The sequence below is a fragment of the Apium graveolens genome, chromosome 2 (genome assembly GCF_009905375.1).
Source record: "Apium graveolens cultivar Ventura chromosome 2, ASM990537v1, whole genome shotgun sequence".
Lineage (NCBI taxonomy): Eukaryota > Viridiplantae > Streptophyta > Magnoliopsida > Apiales > Apiaceae > Apium > Apium graveolens.
The window spans coordinates 9,694,471-9,706,698 of NC_133648.1; the positions used below are offsets into that span (position 1 = coordinate 9,694,471).

Here is a 12,228-nt window from a genome sequence, read left to right on the forward strand (position 1 = left end):
ACCCCTGCATCCTGCATTCTTGATCAAGATTGGTATTGGATTTCCAATTCTGCATTAAAGAGAACTTTTTCATCTACCTCTGGATCATGCTGTGGTGAAGCAAAAGTCCTGACTAGGTTGTGCATCTCATGCTTTGGCTCTGTTTCGATGAACTCTCTTTTGCTAACATCAGGGAGAGCGCAAGGAAACAAAAAGAGCAAAAAAGCTATGGTTGATGCTCCTCCTGTTATTGCAAAGAGGCCCTAGAAACTGTCGAATCCAAGATTATATTCGACATCATCATCGTCAGGTTCTGAACATTTGTACGACGATAACATAGAGTTCTCTAGCTTCCGAAGTATTCCACTCTCCCATGCACTAACAACGCCTCGGGAGATGTCCAAAAGCAACGGGGAATCCTTTGGAAAGACGAACCCAAATCCTCCAATTTTGAATGACTCCCCGGTCATATACCCATTGCAATTTTTAGCGAGAAGAACTTTAATGTATGGAACTTCGAGAAAAGCAGCAGCAATCTTCCCACTCTTAAGGGCCTGTGAATAGTCATCTTCTACATATACCTTCATGATATTACGTGGTTCGAACTTCAACACTTCTTCCAGATACCTCACGACAGCAGAATTTCCATTGCACCCAACTTTTGCACCCGTTCTTCTTAACGTTTCAACATTAGTCACTGTATTAAGATTTTGAATTGTGAGCAACGAGGTCAAACTAGCTGTGTAGCTGGAGGTTAAAGCTAAAGCCACAAACAACCAGATTACTGCAGCCATCCGAGACAAGTTGCTATGCAATTTGTCACCTGTAAATTTCAAGGTTCAAGATTAATGGTTGCTACCTTATAAATAACAAGTGGTATTAGTTGAGTGAATAGTAAGAAAGCTTACCTTGTAAAGATGTGAAGAGGGTAGTAAAGGCTATCCAAATAATGGTTCCACATTGTTTGAACAAACTTCCTTCGAAGTCTCTATTTGTCCGGCGCTCGATGAACCACACGACGAAGCCACTATATAAGTTGATAAGTGCTGCAGAAATCCAGGTCCATGTTGTGAATGGTTTCATAAACAGCCATGCTCTGGAAGCAGATATTTTTGACTTTGTATATACCAGCACCTGTAGACCTGAGTCAGAGTAAGGCTGTGAGAACTCTGCATACTTATAACGGCTAGCCTCGATAGTTATGTCCCCGACCACCGCATCAAAAGTCTCCAATCACGGTAAAATGAACAATATTAGGAACTGAAAAACATCATAGGAGCGAGATATGAAGAACAAATTATGTAAAATAGTCTAGCACAGTTTAGCAAATTACCCCAAGATGAATCTCTTTCACAAGTGAATCGTAAGTTCCATAATAGGGAATGAAGTCATAAAGTAAGCTGTATGGTAAATCCCGAACAACATCTTTAAACACATTAATTGACAACCCTCCTACTGTAGGATGTCCCTCGGGATGTTCATATGTCACATTTACAAATCCTTTAAACATGTTGTTACCAGGTACTCCTATTCTAAGCCTGCTGGTGCTTGTGGCAACAGCCCACCCTCTAGGAACTGTGGAGAGATGTCCTGGCCAGTTTACTTGCCCCAATATCATCATAGACTTGCTGTAATTACTTTTGTTGTCAATCTTAACTGAGAATCCCAATCCTTCACACCAATATCCAAGCTGTACATAACTCCTACCAATGACATTAACAATCTGGAAAATAGCCGATGGTGCCAAACTTCCTCCTTTTAAATTCACCTCTCCATTTAACCTCTTAAATTTCCTTTCCAATATTCTCTCCAGTAATTTCTGCCCACTCCGTGCTGCAGTATTATTGTTTAAAATGTTTGCAAGAGATCTTGGATTTTCTTTCCCTTTAATTGCTAACACTGTAGTGTAGACAGCATCATAGGCATTTAGAGCATTAGTTCCGGGCTCCACATATTTTTTGGTTGGGTATTTTGATCGAAATCTAGCCTTGAAACGCTTGGAGAACTCTTTGTATTGCATTTGACTACTAAAGGGAGAGGACCCCTTTACTCCTAAGACACCTTGCATGGCAAGTATTGTAGATGAATTGAAAGAATCAATCAAATTTGTAATGCGATCGGTAGTGATCCAAACAGACTCTTTATTCATCAGTTTCAACCTCTTGGCTTCCATGAATATATAGACAGCCATATTACTTGAAGTGTGGACAATAAAAAACCTACTTTGCATCCTTTGAAGGTCCCTTAACTTTTCATTGACAGAATATGGAGAAAAGGCTTGAAGAGGCAAGTAGTAATCAATAACTACGTCCACTTCGTTAAGAGCTTTAATAAGGAATGGGAAGATGCCATTAACACTTGATATGGTGTCTTCATAAATGATGGTTACTTTACGCCATTCCCAGCTCTGAACTATTGCTGCCACTGCTTTCATCTGAGTTACTGAAGAGCTAGCCATATTCACCAGAAATGGCCATTGTTTAAGAGATGAAAGAGGGATGTCATCGGCCAAAGAAAGAATCGGAACTTTTGATGTATTACCCAGTGGAGCAACAAAAACAGCATGTTCCCATCTATCCAAGCCTATGATCGCGCTTACATTCTTATTCTGGATCAGATTTTTAACTGAAGATGAATCAGGTGAAAGCGATTATTTGAACATGTGCAATTTTGAAAATAAATTGGGTGATCATTCTTTTTTGTAATTATTTATATATAAAAAAAAAAGTCAGACAACCTGAACAAAATTCAACCCTCGGAGCCTGGCTTTCAGCTGAATTAGACTATCTAGGCATCTAGAGTACTTTGCCAAATTAAGCTTGTAGCATGTATCCATTTTTTTTTAAAAAAAAATTATGGCGTGTATCTTTAATAGCTAGTTATCTAAACACAAAAAAACAATATTCATCAGCTTTTATCTTTTGACAGCAATCCATCCTGAATCCGATTGCAAGGCGCATAATTAAAGCAGCAAAGTTTGTTCTAATAAAGTAGAAATATTTGAATGTATAGATTGCACAAGATGCTGAGATCTTACCAGAAGAAGCTGCTTCAAGCGGATCCTTCCCAGAATTCATGAAATGCAAGGCAACACCACAAGGCATAGGCACATAGGCACAAGAATCTTTTATAGCCATCTCCATAGCTATTTTTTCTTCTTTTCCATGGCTAGACAAGTAATCGACAATGCCACCTATAGTACGAACATCCCCATGATTTTTATTCGCTGTTACATAAGGGGAAGATACCATAATAAATATGATTACATATCTTATGTTATGAGCATGAACAAAAACTGCTAACATTTTCCCTCAAAAATATAAGTTTACGGTATTTAACAATGTCAAGTGAGTTCTCTGAAGAAGTCAGAAGCAAAAATATTGATGACAGATTAAGTGTGTGAATATTCTGATCAGTACTTCAGCATTGAACTCAGTTTACTTTGTCCGCCTGCCGTGACTTGAGTAATAATATATTCAAGGGGAAGTTACCATGAAGTTATACTATTATTTTTTTTAGACTAATCTATAAGGCAACTTGTCAAAAATACCAATGTATTTATTTAAAATTATATCAACTTATCTAAATTATTGCAAGTATACTTTTTTATAGTACTAGTTGATAACCGGCGAGTTAATTAATTTAAATAATTTTTAAAAATCATAATAGTATATGTGTTATGTCAAAATTTCTAATTTTTATACTGAAAATCAATCAAAATTATAGGGTGGTGAGAATAATTGTCCAAGATATCCACTAACCACGAATATGGGTAATACCCGTATTGAATATACATCACTAAACTGTATGTTTTGTATATTTTAAAACATAAACATGTCAAAAATGCATGTTTTTATAATTATTTTAATATGATGCGCATGTTGAACATTTTTATTTAGCAAACTTAAAATTTTAATTGCAGTAATCACGCCTAAAAAACATGTGTATAGTTCAAACAAAATATTAGGACGCATAATTATATAACCGATTATTAAATATACATTATCATTATTATCTAAATATATTATTTATTACATTATAATTGATTACTAAAAAATTACAACTACAATATAATTCTAATAATCATATTAATTTATTGAAAAATAATTTAGAACTGCACAAAATGTATGAATCTAGAGGTGAAATAAAGGTAAGAAAAAATAGATAATTAAAGTTATTTAATATTTTACTTTTTTAATTACAAATATTTTAAAAAAAGTAAAAAATTGTAATGTACATGTGATAAATATATTATTTGCATTAGAATTATAATAAAAAAATTATAATAATATAATTTCAACAATTTTATTATTTCATTAAAAAATATTGTAGAGTTATATAGACTCATATCAGAAATAGGATTATCGAGCTGAAATAAATATATGAATAATTATAATACGATTTCAACAATTTAGTTATTTCATTAAAAATAAAATAATATAGAGTTGTATGAGAAATAAGATGATCAGAGTGAAACCAAAATATGGATTGAACAGATATAAGGTGATATCAAATTTAGGACCATTTAAAAAAAGGGTTTCGCTTATTAATAAATGTACGATATTTTTGTTATGATTATAATAAAAATATTATAAATATAATACGATTTCAAAAAAATTGTTATTTCATTAAAATATTTTATTAAGTCATGTGTGAAATATGATTACTAAATTGAAATCAATATAAGAATTGCAATTAAAAGACATGTAAAATAATACATATAACACTATAAGTCATATAGAAGTAAAAGAAGAATAAAAATTATACATTTAGAGTAAGGGTTAAACCAAAAAAAAATGAAACCAAAGTAACACTTAAAAGTGTGTTTCACTTATTAATAAATGTTATTAATTATAATAAATAAAAAATTATTATTATAATACGAATTCAAAAAAATTATTATTTCATTAAAATATATTATTGAGTCATATGAGAAATAGGATTGTTGAGTTGAAATCAATATAAGAAGAAATCAAGCAGTATAGTTAAAATAGAATTCTGCTAATTATACTATATCAAAACGGCTAAAAATAATATATTTTCAAATAAGAGTCTGTTATTTATATATGGAATTAGGATAATCGGAGTGTTGCTTAGAAATCAAGAATTATAATAAAAATATAATTCTGATAAATATATTAAGAAAGTATATGATTAAAAAAAGTTAAAAAAATATGTTTATGTCGTATTATAGTAAATATAATATATTCGATTAGCAATAGATAAGGAAATTAGGAATATAATGATTAAAAGTAAAAGGTGAAATAAAAATAAAATCAAAATTAATAAAATCACAAGAAATATAGAAGTATGAGATATATAGGAAGCTGATAATCAAAAGTTATAGTATTGAAACCAAAAGTTGGTGGTACCAAAAATTAAATAAACCAAAATTAATACATGTGTATCAGTGTTTAGCTTATTAATAAAGGTTATTAATTTTATTTGCAAAAATACGTTCCTCACTTTTTTCAACTACGTAACCATTCTCGGCCCATTCTTCCTCTTTCTCTCTATATCGAAGTAAGTCCCTCTCATTCTCGGTCACTCTTTTTCTCATTGATCGATTAAGGGAAGAACAAGTAGACGTCTAATTGAAATAAATAAAATGCACTAGAAGCTCTAGAGAAGTACCCCTTTTCCTCTTCTTCTTTACTTTTCTTATTAATTTTCTCAAAGTTTTGATTTTTATGACCGCCTATATATATATGTATGTATGTGATGGTGGGTTTTGTTGATTACATGGATTAATTGGATAATTATATAGGATCCAGGTAAGTGTTGTTACTCTTAATTTATTTGGTGAATTAGACTTGTAGTTATCAGTGATGTTTCGGCTTGTGGTGTGAAAATATAATCTAAATTGTGTTATTTTCATTGTCCGCCAAATGAAAAGTGAGACTTTCGATGAGCTCATTATGTTCCTTTAGCAAATGTGTTATGAAAGTGATTCAAATGCCTTGTGAATTAATGATGACCCTTATACGTTTTTATGTTTACTATATGATTGTGTTATTTTGTAGGAAAAATAGAATATATATGATATGCATTGGAGAGTACTTTTCCATAAATAAGGCGTTTTCAAAAATGAAGATCCCGGTGATTGTGTGCAAAATGTGAAATTGAAGAAAATGGCATGTGGCTCAAATGTGTGTACCAAAGAAGAAGAAATATAAATTTTTGTTAGAGAAAGGTCATTTAGCTCCTCCTAAGGTAATTTTTGTTATTATATTTGTTATTATGATGTTGTGCATTATGTATGTATATTTGTTAGTTGCGCCTTTTTGTAAAATAATGTTATTATTTGGAATTTCTTTCTACATTTTTAGGTATGCACCCAATAACCGAGTTGCGGACCATTCTTTCTATATTTCTCCCAATTCGTGAACGGGTAGAAACGTTTCGTAGTTTCCTGTAGGTGTTGATGCCGCTATGGCCGATGTAAGAACTACCAATAGGCTAGACTTTCAACTTTTGATGACCAGACTTATGTATATCTATGAATTTTTATAATGGTAAGGAACATGTAAATTTATTCAGAAATCTTTTTGAGGTGTAATGACTTTTATTTATGGATCATGACTTGTACTATTTCGGATTTCATCTATGAGACTATAACGTGTTATGGAGTGAGTATTATTGTGGGGTCTCAGTATGCAGTTATTTATTTAATTAAAGTAAAGTTTTATGAATGGAAATAAAGACCGTGACAACCCGGATCCCCGACCCCGGATTTGGGGGTGTTACATAGTTGATCGCCTTACGAATTCAGCGCAATTTCTCCCAATCAGTGAGAAGTCTTCGTTGGATAAGTTGGTTCAATTATACATGCGTGAAATTGTATTACGTCACGACATACCTATATGAATAGTTTCGGATCGAGATCCGTGATTTAACTCGAGATTTTGGAGACAATTTCAAGAGGCACAAAGCTGAATATGAGCACGGCGTATCATCCACAAAAAGACGGTCAAAGCGAGAGGACTATACAAACAATCGAAGACATGCTGCATAGTCATGCAATCAATTTCGCAGGAAGTTGGGACGATCATCTACCGCTTGTAGAATTTTATTACAACAATAGTCATCATTCCAGTATTGGCATGCCGCCAGATGAAGCTCTATATGGAGGGAAGTGCAGAACGCCAATGAGTTGGGACAAAGTTGGAGAAGGAAAGATTCTCGGCCCCAAATTGGTCCAACAGATGAAGGAGATGGTTAAATTGATCTAGAAAAGATTGTTTGCTGCTCAAGATAGGAAATGGAAGTACACAAACCCTGCTCGAAAAGATGTGAATTTTCAAGTAGACGAAGCAGTATTGCTGAAAGTATCACCATGGAAAGGAAACTACGAAACGTTTCCTATCCGTTCACGAATTGGGAGAAACTATGGAATGTTTCCTATCCGTTCACGAATTTGGAAACTACGGGACAATTGACAAGTATAAGGGTGCAAAAGTTGTTACTGCTAACAAGTATGATCCAATAACCGAGTTGCGGACCATTCTTTCTGATGGAGAACTTTGTGATTTTAGTAAATCTTGTTTTGATAATTTTATGAAATTACCTCACTTCAAACTTCAGAATCAACTTCTTCACAATTTGTTAATCAGACAATTAGTGCAACCAAACAGTGAAGAGAATTGGATAAGTTTCGTTGGTGTAACTTTAAAGTTTGGTATTGCTGAGTATGCTACTGTTACTGGATTGAAGTGTGTTGGTAATTATGACAAGAAGATTTGTTCAAAGGCTGATAACAGTTTCATATGTAGCTATTTTGATGGTGTGAATCATATATTTAGAAGTTCTATTACTTTTTAATTGTTAATGTCAAAATCAGGTTTCAAATATTGAAGTTGTTATAAAATTATTGAAGAATTTGATGCAGTTTTTATTGAGGACGTTGATGTGGTTGACCAGGTAATGCCAAATGGAAATGAAGTCATGGGTGACGATGAAATGGTAGACGTTCCTATTCCAGACAGCGGTGGAGGTGCTTTTGTAAAACCGAAGAAACGAAAAGCACCAGTTAAGAAAAGCTGCCTAAACGTTCGAAGAAGAGTAAAAACACACAAAATTATATTGAGATCTTGTAATTTGATTTCTTCTCAGATTTATTAGATTTTATGTTATGGAGTTGTTATAAGAAATGTTCAACAATGTTTAATATATTCTGACTTGGTACTTTTAATGTTTAATTTATATTTTATTTGAGTTTGTATTAGTGTAATACAGTGGTTAAAACTGAATGCAATAGTTTGTGTAATAACTTTCTTGAATTGTGGATTAATGAAGGGAAATGGGTTGCCTTTTTAGTTGTTAGAATTATACAACCCATGGATCCATGGGATATATATCTGAATGAAGTTATTAATGTACAATTTAGTAAGAGATAATTACAAGTAGAATCATGTCATCTATCTGAAGGTCATTCAAACTGTCGCATGGCATTTGTAGTTACTAGTAACTAATGAATTATTGTCTCACCTTGTTGGTTTCTGAGTAATGGCAAGGAGAAATAATTGTTTGCATAAATGGTTACATGTAGGGTAAAAATAGAAATTTTACTATAATTGCATTAATGGTGCGTAATTAGCTTTATATACTGCATAAATTTGAAAATGTTGCATAGTGAGTTGTATACTGGTTATCTTATTTTTTTTTATAATTGCATATGTGGTTGCAATCTAGGTTTAAATGATGTGGTGTGGTTACATTTAGAGTTACATAATGGTTGTATTAGATTGTAATTATTTTATATTTTTTATAGTTGCATATGTGATTACATCCTAGGTTTAAACATGTATATAAGGTTGCATTATACAGGTTACATTTAGGGTTGCATAAGTAGTTTCATAAAAAGTTACAAACAACATTGTATATTATTTTTTATCACAAGTTTGTAGGGTAAAAATAGAGATTTTACTATGATTGCATTGACGGTGCGTAATTAGCTTTATATGTTGCATAAATTTGAAAATATTGCATAGTGAGTTGTATAATGGTTATCATATTTGGTTTCATAGGGTTTCTTGTCAATTAAGAGTTGCATTGGTTGAATAAGGAGTTGTATATGTTGTTAAGGATTTCGTGTTTTTTCTTTGGGTTTTGGTGATAGATATCGCATAAGGGGTTACATTATTGGTTACCGGGAATTAAATTTATTACTTCTGAAATTCTGTGATTTTATTTTATAAACTTGAGTAAGACAGTAATATAAGGTAAAATGGGACTTTAATTTAATCTTAGAAATAAACTTAACAAGTTATTTTTAATGGTTTAGGGTTCACCATTTCCATAATTGGGTTTTAGAAACTTCATTAAGAATGTAACATAACGTAAAATGAGTTAGGGTTTAGGGTTTAGGCCCTATACTGTTAGGGGGAACACACACAAGTATAGAACCAAACAAACAATGCAAAACACACACTCAATATATGACGCGGAAAAACCCACGTCCCAACTTGTATTATTAATCAAAACAATTATCAATAATACAATTAATCTCACCAAACGGTATTCACTCAAGCGCTACTTAAGTCGAACAATACTCAAGCATACATCAAAACAATAACATGACTATGTATATATAGCCATCACAAACTTAGCCAACAAGACATACCTAATCTGATTACAATAATAATTGTCTACCCATTCAATTATTACCCATTCCCATTATAATAATAATTGTCAACACATACAATTATTACCCAACTCAATTATGATAATAATTGTCTACCCATACAATTATTACCCAATCCAATTATGTTTTCTATCACCAAGACCATACTACCTATTGGGTTTAACCCCAACAATCCTCCCCTTCAACCCAATATGATTTCATGCACAACCAAATTAACAGTCACCATCAAGCCATCGACGTCGATCGCCCAATACCTCCCCTCGAACAATAACCCCTCCTTCTAGTACAAAAAGATTTCTCTTATCTTTTCGACCTTTGAGTATCTCTAAATCTCCTTTAGTGACTTTCAACATACTGTTCTTCATCATAACAGTATATCCCAAATCAACTAATTTACCCAACGAAATCAGATTTTGATTTAACTCCAGTATATATCTTACTTGAGTTAACTTCTGAACACGACCGTTGTGACGTTTCATTGTTACCTCACCAATGCCAGCAACCTTTACCGTTTTACCGTTCGGTAAAGTTACAATCTTTCCCTCACACTTTTTATAGGACGAGAACCACTCCCTCCTACCACATATGTGATGAGAACATCCCGAGTCAAGCACCCATTCTTCTTTTGATCTCTTCTCTTCTTGAACCAAAAGAACATCTTCATCAGCTTCTACAAGCGAAACACTACCCCCTCAATTTTTCTTCAACTCTCTCAAGTCTTCTCTTGCCTTTGGACACATAAATTGTATATGATCCAATTCCTCACAATAAAAACACCTGATATTAGGGTTATGTTTCTTAGCATACTTCTTTTCCGTGTCACGCGCACGTACCACAAATGCACTTCCATCAGATGTGTCACTCGATTCTTGTTTCATCAATCTTTCGGCCTCCAGAAGAACAACAATAGTCTCATCCAAATCTAACTTCGTTTTCCCAACCAATAAAGAAGTCATCACAGTATTATACTTCTTCGGTAGAGACACTAGTAGTAGAACAGCTTTGTCCCCATCCTTTAATTTTCCATCCAAATTATTTAGCTGGTTGATTAAGCCATTAAAACGATTCAGATGATCTCTTAAATCTCCGTCTTCTTCCATCTTGAGCCCAAACAAATCTTTCTTGAGAAACAGCTTGTTGGCCAAAGACTTTGAGTGATAAGTCTTCGTTAACTTCTCCCACAAATTCTTGGGATTGTCCTCTTCAAGAACATCATACTTGATTTCCGGTGCAAGGGCCAACCGGATCGTTGATGCCGTACGTAACTTCATGTCTCCCCACTTTGTATCATCAACTTCAGTAGGCTTCTTCCCTCCGAGAGTCGTATATAACCCTCGTTGAATTAACAGATCTTTTACCGTACTTTGCCACAAGGTAAAATTGTTTCTTCCATTAAACAATTCAATTTCAAATCCCCCAACCTTCTCCATCACGAACCTTGGCTCTTGATACCAATTGTTAGGGGGAACACACATAAGTATAGAACCAAACAAACAATGCAAAACACACACTCAATATATGACGCGGAAAAACCCACGTCCCAACTTATATTATTAATCAAAACAATTATCAATAATACAATCAATCTCACCAAACGGTATTCACTCAAGCGATATTTAAGTCAAACAATACTCAAGCATACATCAAAACAATAACATGACTATGTATATATAGCCATCACAAACTTAGCCAACAAGACATACCTAATCTGATTACAATAATAATTGTCTACCTATACAATTATTACCCATTCCCATTATAATAATAATTGTCAACACATACAATTATTACCCAACTCAATTATGATAATAATTGTTTACCCATACAATTATTACCCAATTCAATTATATTTTCTATCACCAAGACCATACTACCTATTGGTTTTAACCCCAACATATACCCTATAGCCTAAACCCTAGGAACCAGACTTTAATTTAATGTTAGAACTTTAGTTAAGAGGTTTTAATTGTTTAGGGTTCACCAATTATATATTTGGGTTTTAGAAGTTTGAGTAAGACTGTAACATAACGTAAAAATGGGTTAGGGTTTAGGGTTTAGGGGCCCTAAACTCTATAGCCTAGACACTAATAAGGTCTAGGATTTGTGGTACGTAGGCCTTAAACCCTAGGAGGCCCCAAACCCTAGGAAACAGATTTTAATTTAATGTCAGAACTTAAGTTAATATATTTTAATTGTTTAGGGTTCACCGATTCTATAATTAGGTTTTAGAAGTTTGAGTAAGACTGTAACATTTGAGGTTGCATTTAAAGTTACATAATATATATATTAGACAAATTTTAATTTCTATAGGTTTATATCATTCATATAAGGTTGTTTTAGAGTTTTGGTGAGGTTACATTTAGAGTTACATAATGGTTGTATTAGATATTAATAATTTTGTAATATTTATAGTTGCATATGTGGTTGCATTCTAGAGTTGAAGCATGAATATAAGTTTGCATGAAACTGGTTACATTTAGGGTTGCATAAATAGTTTCATAAAGAGTTGAAAAAAACATTGTATGTTGCTTTTTATCACAACATAACATGAAATATGTTGCATTTGGGGTTTCTTTGAGTTACAAATGTAATTGAGGTATCTATTT

At 32.9% G+C, this 12,228-nt stretch overlaps 1 protein-coding gene across 1 annotated transcript; it reads right to left on the bottom strand.

Annotated features, from left to right (window-relative positions):
• Nucleotides 1-242: 242 nt before the first annotated feature.
• LOC141685320 (glutamate receptor 2.7-like) lies at nucleotides 243-3,230 on the bottom strand. The gene is made up of 4 exons (XM_074490431.1): nucleotides 3,017-3,230; nucleotides 1,313-2,604; nucleotides 888-1,206; nucleotides 243-802 (listed from the first exon to the last, which is right to left on the bottom strand). The coding sequence occupies exons 1-4, from the start codon at nucleotides 3,228-3,230 to the stop codon at nucleotides 243-245; spliced, it is 2,385 nt and encodes a 794-aa protein (XP_074346532.1).
• Nucleotides 3,231-12,228: the final 8,998 nt, after the last annotated feature.

What these genes read in the sequence shown, in the direction of transcription:
- LOC141685320 (XM_074490431.1), bottom strand. Translation starts at nt 3,230, where the DNA reads ATGGTATCTTCCCCTTATGTAACAGCGAATAAAAATCATGGGGATGTT. An exon ending in GCTTGAAGCAGCTTCTTCTG is followed by an intron (nt 2,605 to 3,016) that starts GTAAGATCTCAG and finishes ATTCATCTTCAG; the next exon opens with TTAAAAATCTGATCCAGAAT. An exon ending in CCTCTTCACATCTTTACAAG is followed by an intron (nt 803 to 887) that starts GTAAGCTTTCTT and finishes TGAAATTTACAG; the next exon opens with GTGACAAATTGCATAGCAAC.